Below are 18,335 nucleotides of genomic sequence, written 5' to 3'. Positions count from 1 at the left end.
TAAAGACAATGTACTATTATGGGGACACCTGCATGGAGGCCCCTCTGTGGGACCTGATTCCCAAAGTGGCAGCCTCCAGGTGCCAAGAGGACCATCCTTACAGTGTTGTGCTATCTCCTGAACTATGTCCCAGCAAAGAGTCCACTGGGAGGAGGGTGATGGCGTAGATGGAGGCACTTTTACAGACCCAATGCCACATGCTTCCTGCTTCTCCCACAGCTATGGTGAACCCTGGTCTCCCAAAACTGTAAAAGTTTCCCACGGATAGTGGAGGGAGAGAGGTCCCACACACGTGTGTGCCATCCTTGTGTTTCAGCCACCATTTCCTGAAGCGGGTTCCCTTTTGGCATACTACCAATGTTTCGTAAGCACTCGTTCACCAGCCGGTCTTACTAGTATGTTCCTCTTTTAAAATGATTCATTAAATGGCCTTAATAGGTGGATAGAGATTAGGTTTCATCTAACTAGGACATTGTGTTTTAAAATCAAATTGACAAGCAAGGCACCCTGAAAATAAAAGCAGCAAATTAAGTGTTTAGGTATTGTACGGAAAGGACTTAATTCTGAAACTCAAGGGAGTCCATGGCTGGGAGAGGAAGTCTGTTAAGATGCTTTTGAGGATGGCCCAGGGCATGGCAAAAAAGAAGTACTCCAAAGCATATGTCTAGGGGATAAATAATGAGCGAGGGAGTGAACAAAAATGGGCAGGCAAGCAGGATGGCAACAGACCTGGGGCTTATGCCTTCCCATGACCCTGCCGACACCCAGCCCAGGGGAGAGCTGCTTCTGAGCCCTAATTCTGCATCCTTTCTAACCTACTGCTCCCCTTCAGCCTCACAGAACCAGGATGCTAAAGGAGGGGCTGAGAACAGGAGAGGGGGTGCGTCTCCAGGACACCCTGAGAGGCAGGACTGAGCACAAGAATATCAGGGTCCTCAGGTGACCCTTCCATTTCTCCAGTGAGCTGGGAAGGAGTCCAGGGCCCAGCCGGGGCCTGAGGTCTTGGGGGTGCTGGAGAACGCCCGTGCCCTCTCTCCCCTCCCTGCAGCGAGGCCCGAGCCTGGGGCCGCACCAAGCCGTCCACAGGCCTGTAGTAAGCCGCCGTGGTGAAGATGATCATGTACAAGCAGTAGACAAAGAAATTGAAGTAGAAGATGCGCTTGACGAATCTGTCCCACTTGTCCTGCAGGAGTCGGTTCAGCGGCTCCACCAAGAGCATGTCATGGCGATTCTGAGGGGAGCAAAGAGAAAGGAGGCTCACTCCCCCGCCAGGAACCACTTCACCCCCACATCAGCCTAAGGCACTCCCCGCATCCTGGTCTCTGCACGCCCTCAGCCCTCGGAGCAGCTGGGGGCTCACAGATCTGCACCAATGGGCCCTCCCTCTGGGCCTCAGTGCCCCTGTGTGTACAGTGAACAAGAGGTAAAACTGGACAAGGGACCCTAAGTGCCCTGACACCTAAATACTCACAAGTGTTGCCCGACGTTCTATGCCCATTATCTCTAATACATAACTTACTCCTGAGTGCCTGCGTCCTTATTATTCCCACAATAGCGGAAAGGAGCTGGCAAAGGCAGAGTCTGACATGAAGCCGCTCAGGGAGGGGTTGGAGGCAGGTAGGAAGGGGCCTCTGGATTCCTTATTTCTCACATGTCCAGGCCTGGGTCAGTCAGGCTATCCAGGCAAGAGTGGCAGTTATTGATGCATGAGACTGAAGGGAACTAGAAAGGCTTTCCTGCAGTGGGTGGGCCAGTGCCTGGGATACCATCATTACAAGTAGGCTTTGGGGCAAAATTCTGGTATCCAGGAGAGCTCTGTTAAAGTTCAGGTATCCCTAGGATGGATGAACCAAAATCAGGTCATCCCAGCCTTTTCAGGCCATCAAGCCCTGGCCCCAGCCCAAGCTTGAGCTTCCCCAACGAGGTCCCTGTTCAGTATCTTCTTCAATTCTTCTGGGGATGGGAAGCTCCCTGTTGCCTCAAGAAGCCTGTGGAGAAACACTAACTGTTGGGAAGATCCATTCCCTGGAGTAAAGTTGGTCCTCTCTGCTTTCCACCAGCGGTCCCAGCTCTGTACTCAGGGTGCCAGTACTGCATTCCTAGCCCCTGAGAGTCTCCAGAGACATGAAGATGGCAGCCATGGCCCCAGAGCGCTCTCTTCTCTAGTTCTAACTTCCCCATCCTCCTGAGGCCAGTTCCTCCCAGGGCCAGCCCTCCGGGAACACTTGCATCCAGGATTCTGAGTCAGAGGCCAGGACTCAGCATAGCAGCCTGGATAGGGGCTGACAAGGCAGAGCAGAGTAGGCCGGGCATCTCTCCCTCCCCTGGACTCTGTCCCTGTAAACGCAGCCTCTGCCCTGTGAGACAGGGTGGCAGCCCCTCCTCGCCAACAGATTCCAGCCCCTGAGTTCATCTTGGGACTCAGAGTGTCACCTTCAAAAGAGCTAATAAACAAGGTGGCCTTTCAAAGCAGTGGTAGCAGCGTGGGTATTTCATTAAGTGAAGTTGGGACCCTCTTTTGGAAACCAAATAAGTAAGATGCCCACCTCACACCTACACAAACATGAATTCTAGATAAATTAAGGAGCCAAACATAAAATACCTACAAAGGAACTGTAAGAAAGTGTTGAAAGATATGTGTGTAATCTTGAAATGGGAAAAGGCCTCCAAAGGAAAACACAAGTCACAGAAGCTATAAGAGAAAAAGTCTAACCAATTTGACTCTATCAAAATTAAAGGCTTCTATAAGCACATGATGTCATAAATGAAGTTAAGAGACAGACGAATGGATAAAGAAGATTGGTATACATATACAGTGGAATATTATTCGGCCATAAAAAAAGATGGCAATCTTGCCATTTGCAACAACATGGATGGACCTAGAGGATATTATGCTAAGTGAAACAAGTCAGGCAGAGAGAGACAAATAATATGCTCTCACTTACATGTCAAATCTTAAAAAAAAAAAAAAGAACAAGGTCATAGATATACAGAGGCAGGGCATAGGGAGTAGGCAAAATGGGTGAAGGTCAAAAGGTACCAGCTTCCAGTTATGAAATAAGTCACGGGAATATAAGGTACAGTATGGCAACTATAGTTAATAATACTGTACTGTATACTTGAAAGTTGCTAAGAGAGTAGATCTTAAAAGTTCTCAAAAAAATGTATAACTGCAGAGACAGATGTTAACTAGACTTACTGTTGTGATCGTTTCGCAATATATATAAATATCGAATTATGTTGCACACCTGAAACTAACATAATGTTGTATGTCAATGATATCTTAATATAAATAAATAAATAAATATTTTTAAGACAAAAGACAGACTGGGAGAAAATAAAACATTTGCAACAGATGCAATAGAGAGAGGATCAATTCATTCTACAATGAGAACGCCTGCAAATCAAAAAGGGGTGAGACAAACAGTCCACTAGAAGAGATGGCAAAGGACAATGAACAGGAAATCTACTGAAGCAATACAAATAGTTGATAAACATGAAAAAAATGCTAGACCTCACAGTAATCAAGAAAACTAAAATTAAGACATCAGTGAGATAGCATGTTTGACTCCATTGACTTATAACTAGTTTTTAAAAAACTAGTTTAAAAAAACTAGTTAGGGGGAGGCCAGTTAGCTCAGTTGGTTAGAGTGTGGTGCTCTTAACAACATGGCTGCCGGTTCGATCCCCACATGGGCCACTGTGAGCTGCGCCCTCCACAACTATAATGAAACAACTACTTGACTTGGAGCTGATGGGTCCTGGAAAAACACACTTAAATATAAATAAATAAATATAAACAAATAAATAAATAAATAAAACTAGTTTAAAAAAAAGATTGACAATACACAAGTTGGCAAGGCCATGGGTAGCTGTGTACCCACCACTCATGGGCAAGGGCAGATAGTCTTTCTGGAGGACAGTTTGGCAGGAGCTATTAAAATGTACACACTTTTTGACTTGGCAATTCCCATTCCAGGTATCCTTCATAGAATAATGCTCAAACCCAGGCCCAGTGGCCTTCAGCATTGTAATAGCAAAAACCTGCAAATAACCTGAATGACCTTCTATGGACGTTTTCTCCCCATCTCTACTAAGGGATACTATGCAGAAGAAGACCCTTATGTACAGATGCAAAATTATCTACAAGACTCGCCATTAAGTGGAAGAACCAGTGGTTCTACATTATGTGTAGTGTGATCCTATTTATTAAACAGAATGAAGCTACATGTTTTCATATGGATAAAAGGAGGATTCTTTCTGTCTATGTACTGCTGAAATATGTATGTTTTTAGGGGACTATCTTTGTATATTGTTTGTATGTTGAAGGAAAACATTCAACAGGAAGGAAATGGGTGATGAGGCTGCAGGGCATAGGTCCGGGGCAGCAGGTTTTCATCGAGGGGAAGACGGCGGAGCCGGGCCAGGGGTGGGGGTGGGGGTGGTGGCTCCTGCGCCGTGAGACCGAAGCCCTCCCTCGGTCCCTGCCCAGGCCCACTCACAGGGGTCTCACTGCTGCTGTAGGCAATCACCTCCAGCACCGAGTTCTTCTCACAAGTGTCAATGCAGGACAGGTCATAGAGCGAGGAGTGCACAGGCCCGTAGGCCCACTCGGTGAACTTCCGGGACAAGTGCCTGCACTCGGGCTCATGGATCTCCCTCTGGAGAATATAGGCCAAGACCTACCACGGGGATACGAGAGCTCATTAGAGACCAGCCTGGAGCCCTGCCACAGGCTGGGTCCCCACTGGGCCACCCCCTCTGCTTTAAGAATCATTCTGCTTCCCAGCCTAGTTGGAGATCCCACCCAAGCACCAGGGGAGCCCCAGCCTCCATCCAGCGGCCACTGTCAAGATCAATGTGCCGGCTGCCTCAGACTCCAACTGCAGCCACATCAGAGCTACGTATCACCTGATCCCACCTGCCTGATCACATCCATGTCACCCTCAGCTCGACCCGCCCCCTTCCCAGGCCCCAGCACCCCAGCCCCTCCTCGTGTCTTACTGGCGATGCGCAGAGTCATTGTAGAAATCAGAAACGGCCACATGTGCGATGCTGGGTTCCCTCAGCTCTCACAGCTCCTCTGGCTTATTCTCACAGCCTCCTACCCCCACCCCTACAGGCTGCAGTGACAGCATCAGGGCTCCCACAGTGGCAATCCCAGGCACGCACAGTGAGGTGGGCTGTCCCCTCCCACAGCACCCCCAGCTCAGCGTGAAACCCCCTCCCTACCCCAATCTTCCCACTACTGGCGGCCAGGGCCAGGGGCGTCAGCCCTTTCTTGTTGGTGAGCTCCTCCAGCTTCAGGGTAGGGTGGAGCTTGGCCCCCAGGATCAGAATCTCATTGTACATGCTCGTCACAAACTTGGTGTTGTCAACTGTGTTGTCAGCCACCTCCACCAGTGCATGCAGCACCGTGTTGCCCACCGAGTCCCGGGCGCTGATGTCTGCTTGCTGCCAGGAGTTCTGCAGCAGGAACTTCACAATGCCCAGCTGGTTGGTGCATGCAGCCAGGGAGAGGGGCAGCTCACCTGTGGCCAACACAGATACATGGTGGGCCTCAGGAACAGACAGCTTGGGGCCTGGATTACCGATCTCTAACTTCCTCTATCTCTGCCCCAAACTGCCCTTCAGCAATTGTCAAAAAGACAAGTGTCTACCCCAGGGTCTCCCTACCAAAGTAGAAGCCAGGCCGTCCTTCGATTTTCTTAAAGAAGTCCCCATTGGCTGCAGCCTGGACGTCTGCACCGTTCTCCACCAGGAGAGTCACCAGCGTCATGTTCCGCCTCTCAATGGCAATGTGCAGGGCCGTCTGGCCTGTGGAGGGTACATGCTGTTGGTATTGTGCCCACAGTTCTGCAGGGGTGCCCACACAGGTGGGGAAGGGCCTGGGCAGAAAGTACCAGATGACCCCACCACTGGAGGAGGCCAGGCCAAAAACCCCAAAGGGGGATCAGGGAGTCCCTGAGGCAGGAGTAGAGACCCCCAGGGACAGGGCCTGGGAGCTGGAGGTGTCAACATTGCCTGAGGGCACAGAGGGGAGGTCGGGACCCTCAGCACGAGGAGAAACCAAGCCAGCAAGTGGGGGACGCATGGACCTTAGGACCAAGCAATGCCAGCTCAGTGTCTGGGACAGGGAGTAAGTTATTCAGAGGCTTGCCCAACCGTGCCAGTGCCCTCCTGGCTCCAGATATGCTTGTAGCAAAGTCATGCTGACCCCATCGACCCTCACCTTTGTAGTAGCTGTCTGTGTAGCTGGCATTGACAAGCTCCTTCAGGCTGTCCGTCTGCCGGGCAATCTCTAGGAGCAGGGGGATGGTGTCGTTCTGCCCATCATGCAGGTTGAGCATCGCTTTCAGCAGACAGGTCTTCCCTGTCTCTGGGTCTGCAAGACAAAATGAGGGTCAGAGAAGGGCGTGGCGCTGGAGCATCCCGGGAACCCGGCCCTCAGCGGGGCCACCTTTGAACTCGCTGTCCATGAGGTGCTTCTTTCTCTTCTGCAGGAAGAGCAGCAGACTCTCCAGCTCCTTGCAGTCATTTTGAGCAACAGCTTCGAAGATCTTCCTGCGGTCATAGAGCTTGAGGCTCTTCTCGGCACCGGCAGGGACGGAGTCCTGGGAGAGCTGCCTGTAGGCCAGAAAACGCCTTCGTTTCATACTCTGGTCTCCCCTCAGGCCCAAGGCCTTCAGAGCTTGTCAGGGAGCATGATGAAACCCCAAGGCAAATCAAAAGGGGGAAAACATGATTAAAAAAACCCACTCCTCTGTCTAGGTGACCATCCAGGAAACTGATGCAACAGGAGACTGGGGGGGTGCACATGTCCCCCTTCTGTCCCCACCCTGTCTGCAGGCACCATTTGAAAGTCTTTGACACCACCACTTCCTCCAACACCCATGCCACTCACTTCTGTGCCTACTGCAGAGCTGGGGCCCTGGAGGCAGTAGCCTAAAGGCGGCTGGAAGCAGGGTTTGGGCTCGTCCTCTCGGTCTAAAAGCATCCTTCCCTTGAGCTTTTTGACTGGAAATCTAAGTGTTTGGGGCTGGTGAGCATTCTAGACCTGAACACCTAGAGATCAGCCAACAGCTAGGATATATGCCGGCATCCATGGGCGACCATGTGTCTTAAAGGTCCTATGACTGCAGACGCTGGACCAGATGGCCTCTGATGGCTTCCCAGCTCCTCAGCTCTATGACCTTCAGCCCACAAGTTGGAGTAGCATGGTATCTCCATGGCTGGGGCCTCAACCAGCTGAGCCAGTTGGGCTCCTGGTGGGGAGTGGGCGGGGCTATAGACGCAGCTTACCTGGCACAGGTGGGGCCATCCCCAGTCTTCTGGACAATAAAAACAGGGCTGACTGTGATGGCTGGGCAGGAAGCTGGCTGGCCTTCCTCATAAGAGCAGTCCATAGAAGTCTCCTCCGAGTCACATTTCCCGAACAGCCGGCTGCGGCTCTTGGCCGTGGGGAAGATGTGAGGCTTGGTTGGAGCCGGCCTGGAGTTAGGGTCTCCATCCAGGGGGTCTGGGCACGAGTTGTATGGTGGCAGATCCTCAGACTCCCCTGAGTCTGAATTCCCCCATTTCTTCATCCTTGCCCAAGAGGCAGCCTGCAGGCAGCCACCAAGATCGGGTTTGCCCCTGGCTCAAGGACTATACGACACTAGCCCCGACCTGCCCTCCTTGCAAAGGCACCTATGAAGCAGAACATCCCAGAGGTCCAACACTGATGCCTCCAGCCCCCCAGAAGGGAAGCTTTCAAGGGTGTTATACATCCTACCCCAGAGACCCCGGTAGCAGCCCCATGGGCATCAGCCTCCGGGGGTAGGTGCGCCCCCAGCTTGGAGCCGGCAGGCTCTGAGAGACTTGGCTGAACCACTCCTCTTTTCGGGGCCTCAACTGCCTCATCTGCAGCCTGGGGATGGTACCACTACCCTGCCTCCCTGCACGAGCAGAATAAGGGAAACAGGTGGCGTGGCCGTGTCTGGCTGTGCATTCAGGAACAGCTCGGCGATGAGGACAGCTCAGCCCCAAAGAGCCAAGCAGTCTGCATGGCCGGGAACGGAGGGGCTGGCAGAGACCGACACTCACACTGCACTGCACAGGACACATGTCCCTGTCATCAGTGTGCACGCGCCTGTCTTTGCTCCTCTACCTGGCTGCTGCAACCCCTGAGTTTGTAGGGGAATTTTCTTGTGCTTTTTGTTTACCATTTTGGTAAAATTAGCATTGGTCAAGCATCCTGGCCCTGAACTTTTTTATTTTAAGTGATTCGGGGCTGGTGGGCCTTAAGGCCTGCACAGCTGGAGTTAAGCTGGCCACGAGAGCCAGCACATAGGGCGGTGAACTTGGGTAGATGCTGTTTTCCCACCCCCTGACCTCACCTCCTGCTCTTCCCCTCCGTCCAGCTGGGCCTCCTCACTCCCTGGTACCCACTGCTGTCCCACATCTCAGTGGCCTTTGCTCCTGCACACCTCCACTGGGGGTGCTTTCTCCTCCTTTTCTTGCCCAAATCTTACCACCTCTCAGGCGCCACCTCCCCTCGGGGTCCAGCACTCACGCCACCTCCTCCGTACCCCCTCATCCCTGCACTGGTCATGCTCCCTCCCCCTTCAGAGTGGCCCAGCTCGTTGCCACCCATCCCTTATGGCCCCTTGGCATGGTCCACTCTGCAGTCTTGCAAGTTCCATCTGTCATTGCTTTATGTCTCCCCTGTCCTGTGACCTCCTCCTGGGCAGGGAGCTTGCCTGATCCATCTCTTTATGAAAAACAAGCAGTGCTGGTCACCATGGGGGAAGTGAGAGAGATCGGATACAGACCCTTCTAGTTCCCATTTCTACAGGAAGTTAGGGAGAGGCATGTTCCAGCAGTGGCTGGATTCCAGAAAACAGCCACCGAAGGAATGGGAGTGTTCGTAAGACCTATATTTTCAAGTGAAAGTTCAGGCAGTGAAAATTCAGAGTACATGGCTGGGCCACAGCAATAAATCAGCTGTGACCTGCTACCCAGATCCATGGGGGGGGAAATGAGGCAGCCTCACCACTCTGCATCCTATGAAAAAGACAGACAGCTGACTGCCGGCCCATTTCCTCTCCTGCCTGCTGTTCTGCTTTCAGGAGAGCTTGAGTCCTTCTCTGGTTCATGCATCTGGTGGAAACTCTGCATGCAGCAGGAAGTGTCCCTGGCCACAGAAAGTCCCACTTCTGACCACTCACCCATTTGTTCATCCATTGCTCAACACCCATCTACGGAGTCCTACTGAGTGCCGGACCCTGTGCTGGGGGCACAGAGAGACTAAGACCCCATCTGAGACAGGAACCAGGTGCTGGCTGGGGCATGGGGGTGGCAAGAGGGACCAGGGTGCTGAAGAAAGCTTTATGGAGGAGGTGACGGATGAGCTGGGCCAGGAAGGGAGGGGTTAGGCTGGGACTGGGGGAGAGGGTGGGGATCCCAGAGTAGATGATGAAGGGGAAGCCGGTAGGACTGGGGGATAGGCAGTGGGGTCAGACCCACATGGCTGCCAGCTTTGAATGCCAAGGAACAGGGTGCGGGCATTGTTGTGTGGATGGTAGGAAGCCACGAGAAGCATCAGAAGCCTGTGCTTCCAGAAGATAACTTCTTGTCAAGCACGGTTCATAGTATGGAGAGCCTGTCACCATTTAAAAGGCACAAGAGGCTAGTGAGAATGTAAATAATTAACGTGTTTGAGCACGTGCTGTGCGAAGGCAAGCATTGCTCCAACGCTTTACGTGCATTCACTTGCTTCATTCTCACAACATCTCTAAGAGGTAAATATGTTACAGATGAGGAAACTGAGGTACAGAGTGGTGACGTTACTTGCCTGAGGTCACACAGTTGGTAAGAGGCAGAACCTGGATTGGATCCCAGGCAGCCTGGCTCCAGAGCGTCTCCAGCTCTCTACCACCTCTCTGGAAGGCTCGGGGCTCTTCCTTGGCCATGAAACTCAGCCCCAGACTTCACACCAAGACCTGGGGGCCAATCAGACCAGGCTATCCCAGCCCTGGGTCCAGGCAGGTGGGGACAATGCCCTTCAACTCAGAAGCCCCAAACCTGCAGCACCTTCCGGCTTAAACAAGCATTGCAGGAAACTCAAAACCCAAAACGAAGTATGAATAAGACCCAGACCATACGCCATTACATTCTCCCATGAATGCCTCCCCTTGGATAAGGCCGGATAAAAAACAAAGAATAAACCTGCTACCTGACTAGCAGCTCTTAGCCCAACGAGAGGGCACCTATTATAGCAGGAGCCTCCACCAACTTTTCAGTGATGCTCTTTTTTAACAGCTTCACCTCTTCCCCTAACCAATCCAGATCTAACCCAACCCAGTAACTAGGAAGCAGCCCACAGAGTGCTGTCATTCAGTCAGTCAACAAACGCCAAATCTGTACTATATGCCCTGTACCTGATTCCCTACTGGAAACCAAGCTTCTCCCAGAGCAGACAGGGCAGGACAGGGCCTGAGAGGCCATTTGCTCTGCGCTGGGAGGGTAGACAGGGACAGAATAGTCTGTCACTACCAGGCCTGGGTGTGTCCAGCACATGAGCCCCACGGCAACGCACCTGTCATAGCTGAACTCTCTACATGTGATGGGGGGATTCCAACTATAATTTGGGGTGTCTGATAGAGATGGTGGTTCTAGCTTACGCAAGGTTCAAAAACTCACCAATCTGAACTAAAGGACAGTCCCAAGCAAACGACCCTGTCCAGCAAAGACCTGGTTCAGCCTCTGAGTCGTTCTCAACTCCAGAGCCAGAAAGGACCCTGTTCACCCCCTGAGAGAAGCCTCCCATCTTCTCTCCCCAACCCAAGTGACACGTCCTGGGGTGTGGCTCTCCCGCTCCCCTCTCTGCCCAAAGCACCCATCTGCCTCCAGCCTCCCTGCAGGTTCTTGGGAGCTGATCCAGGACCCAGCCCAGATCATTCTCATCCCCTCAGCCTACCTGAGCATCTCCCAAAGAGGGGCAGAGAGCGGGGGGCTTCCCAACCCATGGATGAAGAACCAGAGGAACTCTGCCAAATACAGAGAGAGAGAGAGACAGAGAGAGAGAGGGAGGGAGAGAGAGAGAGAGAGAGACAGAGAGACAGAGAGACAGAGAGAGAGAGACAGAGAGAGACAGAGAGAGACAGACAGACAGACAGACAGAATGGAGCCTGGACAAGAACCCAAGGATCCTGCTTCCCGGCCCAGCCCTTCTTCACTCCAGAGAGGGCAACACACTGAAACCTCTAGCCACAAACCACTGGCCTCAGCAGCAGCCACAGGTTCTTCACCCCAGGATGACTCTGGTGCAAATAATGCACATGGACAATAGCAACGTCCACTATCATTTACCTAGTGCTTGCGATGAGCTGGGCAAAGTGCCCCGCCGCTGCGGCGTCACTTATGCCTCACCACGACCTCCGAGGCAGCCACTGGTATCATCCCCAGTTGTCGGATGGCGCACCCCTCTGTAGGAGATGCTCAGGGAGGCTGAGGTGCTGAGATGTTAGTTGAACCGCCCACAGACTCACAGCTGGAAAGCGGAAGGGCCCAGCTTGGACCGCTCACTATGCCACTCTAAACGCTAACACCTGGGTTGGCCACAAAACAACAAAAGGGACTCACTCACCAGCAGGACGCAGGCACAGCCCAGACCCAGCGGGTGCCGGTGAGCTCTTGAAGGCTGTTGCTATTCGAAGGGAGAGTTGGGCTGGTGTGGGGAGAAGAGTGGCCTCCCCTGCCTCTGGGAGGGTGCTCGGCCCTTCCCTGGGCCACAGCTGCTCTGCACTGGCAGGGATGGGCTGTGGGCACGCTATGGCACTCAAGGAAACGTTTCCAGCAATGGCAGCAGCTGCTGTTGCCGCGGCTCCGATTCCCAGAGGATCCCAAAGCCTTTCCCATCATTTTTGCCCTTTTTTTCAGAAACCACTTAGCCGCTGCCCCTCCTCCAACCATGCCAGGGCTGCAGTGCACTTAGCCACACACAGCCCAGAACCAGCCAGAGCTGCAACCTCAGCTCTCAGGGCAGGGGGACTCGGCTCAGGCCTCCCAAACCCACCGCTCTTGCACACAGGGAGGTCTGGGGTCTGGGGAAACAGCTTAACAAATGCAGTTTCACAACTAGCAGGTAAAACCCAGCAACCTGGAACTGCTCTATTTGCAAAATGCAAAAAGAAGGAGATCATGCAGTCCTGGACTGGCATTTAGGGACTTGGTTTTGAGCGCTGACTTCGCAGCAACTTTGTGTGACCTTGAACCAGTCCCTGCCTTTCTTGGGCCCCTGTTTCCCTGTGCGCCCAAACCTGGGATGGGGATTGAGGTGGGAGCTTCTGTGTCAGCCAGGTCCCAGCCTTTCTCAACCAGAGTTCCTCAAGGAACCACAGAACAAAAAACAATTGTGTCCATTTTCTCACTTCTCCTAGTACAATCAGAAGTGCAAAGTTAATTCATCACATATAATCGGGCTTTATTCCCTCCTGGAACCTGGCTGAGAAAAGCTGCAAAGTCTTTCTGGGTGTTCACACAAACTGCAGCCCCAAACTCCCAGAAGCTGCCTGTAGGAACCCCATAGGACTCTAGTGAGCCATGGGCCAGACGCAGCCTGCAATGAGCAGCCACACACCAGAAAGGCCCATTGCAGCCCTGCCTGGAGTAGCTCACAAGCTCTGCTCCTTATGTCAGGCAGTCAAGTGCACACGTCACATGGATTCTGCAGGACCGTTTACAAAGAATTGTCACAAAGCCACTCTCCGAGGCCACACAACAACCCTGGGCAGTGGGAGGGCAGAGACTGCTGTACCCATTTGATGATTAGATGATTGTCAACCCTTTGGGTGATTCGCCCAGGTCACACTGCTGGTCTGGGCATGGAAGATGGGCCCGTCCCACCAAGCCATACCACGCCCCTGCTTGGACACCTTTCTATGTGTGTGCCATTTTAACACAGTTCAATAGCATTAAGTTCAGTCACAATATTGTGCCCCCATCACCACCATCCAACTCCAGAACTCTTTTCATCTTACAAAACTGAAACTCTGTACCCATGGAACACTAAGTCCCCATGCCTCCCCTCCCCCAACCCCTAGCAACCGCCATTCTACTTTCTGTCTCTATGAATGTGGCTGCTCTAAGAACATCGTGTAAGCGGAATCATTCAGCTTCTGTCCTTTTGTGACTGGCTTATTTCACTCAGCATAATGTCCTTGAGGTTCATCCATGTTGCAGCATGAGTCAGAATTTCCTTCTTTTTTAAGGCTGAATGATATTCATTGGATGTATACATGACATTTGGTTTATCCACTCATCTGTCCATGGATATTTGGGTTGCTACCACCTTTTGGCTGTTATCAATAATGCTGCTGTGAACACGAGTGTGTGACTATCTCTTTAAGACTCTGCTTTCAATTCTTTTGGGTATATACCCAGAAATGGGATTACTGGATCATGGAATTTATTCCTTTTTTTTTTAAATTGGGGAATATTGGGCAACAGTATGTTTTTCCAGGCCCCATCAGCTCCATGTCAAGTCATTGTTTTCAATCTAGTTGTGGGGGGCACAGCTCAGCAACAAGTCAAATTGTTTTTCAATCTAGTTGTGGGGGGGCGCAGCTCACTGGCCCATGTGGGAATCGAACCTGCAACCTTGGTGTTATGAGCACTGCCCTCCAACCACTGAGCAAACCGGCCACCCCAGAATTTATCCTTAATCACTACATAACAATCTATTACATATATGAAAGACTCACCAACAGTGATCCCCTCAACATACAAGTACTCTGGGGTCACTGTTTCTTTTAAACTCGAGGGCCAGAAGTGCCACGAGGAACACCTCAGTACAGAGACTGGGATATGCCGTCACTGTGTCAGGTACAGCCCCTGGCTCACATACAGCCTGCGCCAAGCCCAGGTCTCAGCTATGGACAGCCCTCAGGCATGGGTGGGAGACATCTGAGAGGGGTGCTGAGAACCAGCCAGCCCAGGAGCAATGTCCAGGAAAGGGGGGTGTCATACTTTTCCACCAGAACCATTCCCTTAGCCTCCAAGGGGATCTCTGCGTCCAGTGAAGACAACACACATCACTAAAAACGTCCGTTTTGCCAATAGAGCCAGTGGGTGCTGAGAACATGTCCCAGGGTCTGCTTAGTACCATGTGTGCTCCAAGAGCTGCAGGGAAGATTCTGGCCCTTCTCCTCCTCCCTGACAGCTCCTTCTTGGTCTCCTTGGCCTCCTCGCCTCACCATGCCCTTCCGCTGCACACAGGTGTCCCCAGGACTCTTATCTCCTCCTACCCCTCTCTGGGACCCTCAACGCTCCAGGGACCCATCTAACATTCCCAAGCCTGTGATCCCTCATCCAGGTGTCCAGCCCAGCCCTCTCCCCTGAGCTCCATCCCTGTCTCCCGGAATCTCCAGGTGAAGACCACAAACCCCTTCCCCTCAGCACACCCCAAGATGGACTCCTCTCCTCTCCACGTTCCCTCCCCTCAATGCTCCTGCCTGTAAAGACAACAACTTTCTTCTGGTCACCAGGACCAACATACTTTGTCATCTCCACTGTCTGGCTGTCTGGAATACATTTCTGTGGCTCACATCCATCCCTCTCTGCGGCTGGCAGCCACTTCTTCTCAACCTGGGGCACCCAGAGGTGCCTCCCTTCCCCAGGCCATCACCCCCCATCTGCCACCTCCCAATCCACGGTCCTAGAACATCATCCTGATCTCACCCCCTCACGAGAGGCTCCACCCCTCGGCCTGGCACCCTGAGCCCACAGCCCCAGCCCTCGCTCCCACCGTAGCCCAGCCCCTCCTGTCACCTAGACACATCGGCTCCCCAGCCACACTAACTGTGCCTGCCTCCACGCTTTTCCCCGCCCTCTTTCTGCCCAACATGCTTGTACTATCCATCCCACTAAACCTGCCAGGTGACAGGTGAGACCTACAGATGCTGAGAGTCAATCATTCAAATCCCACCTCCTCCAAAAAGCCTGTCCCCTCAAGGACGCAGCCTGAAATGCTGCAGAAATCTCAACCTCTGTCTTCTCAACTCCTGCGGAAATCTCAGCCTGTGCCTCCCTGTGGTCACTGGTACATACGATCATAATGACAATAATAATCGCAGTGAATACTTACTGAGCACCCGCAGTCTGCCAGGTTCTGGGAAAAGCACTTTATACGAGTTCACTAGCTCATCGGGCCCTCACAAAGTTTTATGACGTGAGTATGATTTTTGTCCCCATTTTAAGATAAGGAAACGAAGTGTCAACAGGGTACGTAACCTGCCCGAGGACAGTGGCAAGCGTACTACTCTCGGGTGGAGTTTCCTAAAGCTGGTATTGAGCTTTAACCTCCCTGTTGTCTGTGTCTTGCTTTACAGATTTTAATGGCTCCAGGGTGAGATAGGGCTCTCGTGCCCTCCAGTTCCCTTCTCTAAGCCTCGCTCTGTGCTTTGCCCAAAGGGGCACGCTGACTGACCTTATCCGAACAGCACCTGCACTGAGTGGCTCTAGTAAAACTCACGCAATGGTGGCGGGGACAAGACCTCAGCGCTGGGCCTCGCCACCATCCGTGCGGTTTTCTGCGTCAGAATTTGAACGGAGTGTTCTAGACTCTACGTAACGATGTGCCCATTAGAGCTCCTTGTAAGTAGATCATGTTTTAATGATGACTTCTAGAAGCGGGCACTTCTGCAAGCTCGGGTCTGAAGGCGAAAAGACGCAGCGCCAGTGGGCGGGCCGGGCCTGCTGTGACCCACGTTAAACCCGAAGTCGCTCAATGGCCACAGTTCTCTCTCTTAGTGTCACCACCAGGGGGCACGTGGATTTCAACGGAGCCCTTGATGCTGGTAATAGAAGCCGAATTTACGTTCTTCACCCACCTGGGTTCCTCAAGGATTTGAAGCCAGACTTTCTGGCACAGCTAGAAACCAGCAAACTCCCATGTGCAGAAAAAGCCTGATGACCAAAGCTGGGAACTATGAGCCTGGCACCTCTAGGAGGACCCGGGTGGGAACCGGGCAGTTCTAGTCTCGGCCCCAGGGAGAGTGGCGAAGGCACCACTGCAGATACCTGTGACCCATCCAAGGACAGTGACGACTCAACTAACCGTGTCTTAAGTTTGCTAAATCTCGTACTGACAGTTAACTTTCCTGATTTGTGTGTCTCGCTTCCCAGATTTTAAATGGCTTCAGGGGTCCCAGGTTCAGATGACAAACTGCAAACCTGGAAGAAAACTACTTTCTTCATTCGGTCTGTGCGTGTCTGTGCGTGTCACCAGTCTGAAAGACCAGCTCCCGTGGAGGGCAGGGGTCTGTGAGAGGGGTCAGCATGCTCCAGAAGTGGATGGAGCTGGCCAGCTGAACTGGGGACGCATCAGCCATCCACTCAGCACCCGATGGCTAAGCCCTCCTCTGCAGCGCTGGGACCCAGGGCAGGGCCTGGAACAAAAGGGAGAAGCAGCTGGGGGGCCGAGGGTGTGGGCAGAGAATGGAGGCAGGGGAGAAGAGGCCTGGCTGTGCCAGATACTTAAGCGGTAGCTGAAGGTCTGGGCTTGCTTCTTCACCCACAAAACCGGCCAGAGCACCTGCCCCTCCTGCTTTGCACGGCTCTCCTGGGGATTAATAAGGATACTGGGTGTGAATGGGCGCTGTGAGCTGGTAGAGCTCCAGGCAAGCATGAAGGGTTGTTGTTCTCATCCTCATTATTTCAACATGAGAACCACGTCTGCAGACTGCTGGGCTGTATCCGGCCATTAGCTCGAGGTTGTGACTAATTGTTTTTTAATGAAAAAAAAACAAGATTTGCTTAATGTTTTATGAGTCACGCAAGTGAGCATCTCAAGACGGAGAATATCTCACTTTCAAAGATAGTGGCTGAGAAGAGGTCAGGTGTAACCCACCCTCCTTCCTGAGGGGCTGCTATGTACTTTTCGAACCCACAGCAGTGAGTGGGGTAAGAGGGTCTCTGCCCTCAAGGAGGCCAGGATAACGAGGACAAAGACCCGCGAGGCTCTCTGTGATGCTGACAGGGTGGGGCTCCCTGAAACAGGCACAAGCCGGGGGCCAACAGGCCATGCCAACAGTGAACACTGAACAGGGCCCTGGAAGCCAGCTGCAATTGTAACCCAGTGGCAAATGCACTGCCAAGGAGACTGCAGCAGGCGGATGGCACTGAGCTGAACCTTGGGCAGGTGTAGGCTTCTGCCTGTGAGGACATACCACCTATGGGCACAGGGGGAGGGAAGAGAACACCTAATAGCGACCCTGCCCTCAAGGAGCTTTCAGTCCACTTGAGAAGAAAAGGAAAATGGAGAACATGAAAGCCACATAAACATTATGTGGATATAGTCAAGGGCCAAAGGAAGGGTGTGTGTGGCGGGGAGCAAGGGACTGAGCTGGAAGGCTGGCACTTACTCCTCTGGCCCCACGCTGGTTCGTGCAACACTATCTCTCACAGGCTATTTTCTAGGTTCCTCCAATTGGGCCCCTACACCCATCCTCCAATCCGGAGTCCATACCACCAGCATTTATACTTCTGAAGCCCGTGAGCCCCAGTCCTCCACTCTGCTGCCTGTAGGAGAAAGTCCGAACCCCCCAGTCTGGCACCCAAGACCCTCCACTGTGGGGCCAACATTTCCAGCCACAACTCCTACGACACCCTTTCATTTGACCAAGTGACAGCAGACAATTCATCCTATCCTGGACATGCCAATCACTTTAACATAAATACGTTTGCTGAGCTTGACCCCTCTGCCTAGGAGCCTAGAGAAAATGGGTTCTAGGCTTTGACTCCCAGTGTTGGATCTTAGGTAAGTTACCTAACTTTTTTGTGTCTCGGTTTCTTCATCTGAGAAATGAGGGGTAATAGTACCCACTTTCTAAGATCATTGTGCAGATCAAACGAGTTCAAACAAGTAGAGGTCCAAGGAGCTCTGATTAGAGGAATACAGAGTAGTACTCAAAAAATATTGTTATCAGTGTCAATGGATTGAAACCCTCCACGGTTTAGATCGACGTCCCTTGCGTAAAAATGAATTGCTCCTCCTGCGCACGTGGGTAAATCTGTCATAGTGACATTCCCTAGTGATGGAAATTCAACAGTACATCACGGAACCTGACAGAATACCCAGTTCCTAGTAGATGCTCAATAAATAAGGCTCACCTGGGTGTGTGCTGGGCGCAGTTAAGACTCTTCAGGCACAGTCTCTCCTGTGGCTGTCACGGTCAGGATGAACTCAGTTATGCTGTGGTAACAAACAACCCCCAAATCTCAGTGGCTTCAAACCTCAGAGCTTTATGTCGCAGTCACACTGCCTGCCACTCACTGGTTGATGAGTGCTCTAC

At 52.3% G+C, this 18,335-nt stretch overlaps 1 protein-coding gene across 2 annotated transcripts in view; it reads right to left on the bottom strand.

The window, feature by feature from the left end:
• TRPV1 (transient receptor potential cation channel subfamily V member 1) overlaps positions 1–18,321 on the bottom strand; it is a 36,361-nt gene extending 18,040 nt beyond the window's left edge. Inside the window, exons 1-8 of one of the 2 annotated variants that reach the window (XM_074320845.2) lie at positions 18,154–18,321; positions 7,303–7,689; positions 6,461–6,627; positions 6,233–6,385; positions 5,677–5,817; positions 5,233–5,531; positions 4,503–4,682; positions 1,073–1,231 (exon numbers count right to left, since the gene is read on the bottom strand). In XM_074320845.2, the coding sequence (XP_074176946.1) occupies positions 1,073–1,231; positions 4,503–4,682; positions 5,233–5,531; positions 5,677–5,817; positions 6,233–6,385; positions 6,461–6,627; positions 7,303–7,586 (1,383 nt within the window). In that variant the 5' untranslated portion in view covers positions 7,587–7,689; positions 18,154–18,321. The remainder of the gene's footprint in view (positions 1–1,072; positions 1,232–4,502; positions 4,683–5,232; positions 5,532–5,676; positions 5,818–6,232; positions 6,386–6,460; positions 6,628–7,302; positions 7,690–18,153) is intronic. The other variant, XM_019743833.3, reaches the window with a different exon arrangement.
• Positions 18,322–18,335: the final 14 nt, after the last annotated feature.

This window comes from Rhinolophus sinicus, chromosome 12 (genome assembly GCF_057876585.1).
Source record: "Rhinolophus sinicus isolate RSI-liver-muscle chromosome 12, RSI-T2T, whole genome shotgun sequence".
Lineage (NCBI taxonomy): Eukaryota > Metazoa > Chordata > Mammalia > Chiroptera > Rhinolophidae > Rhinolophus > Rhinolophus sinicus.
The sequence above is the reverse complement of the archived record's forward strand: the minus strand, read 5'-3'. Positions and strand labels throughout refer to the sequence as shown.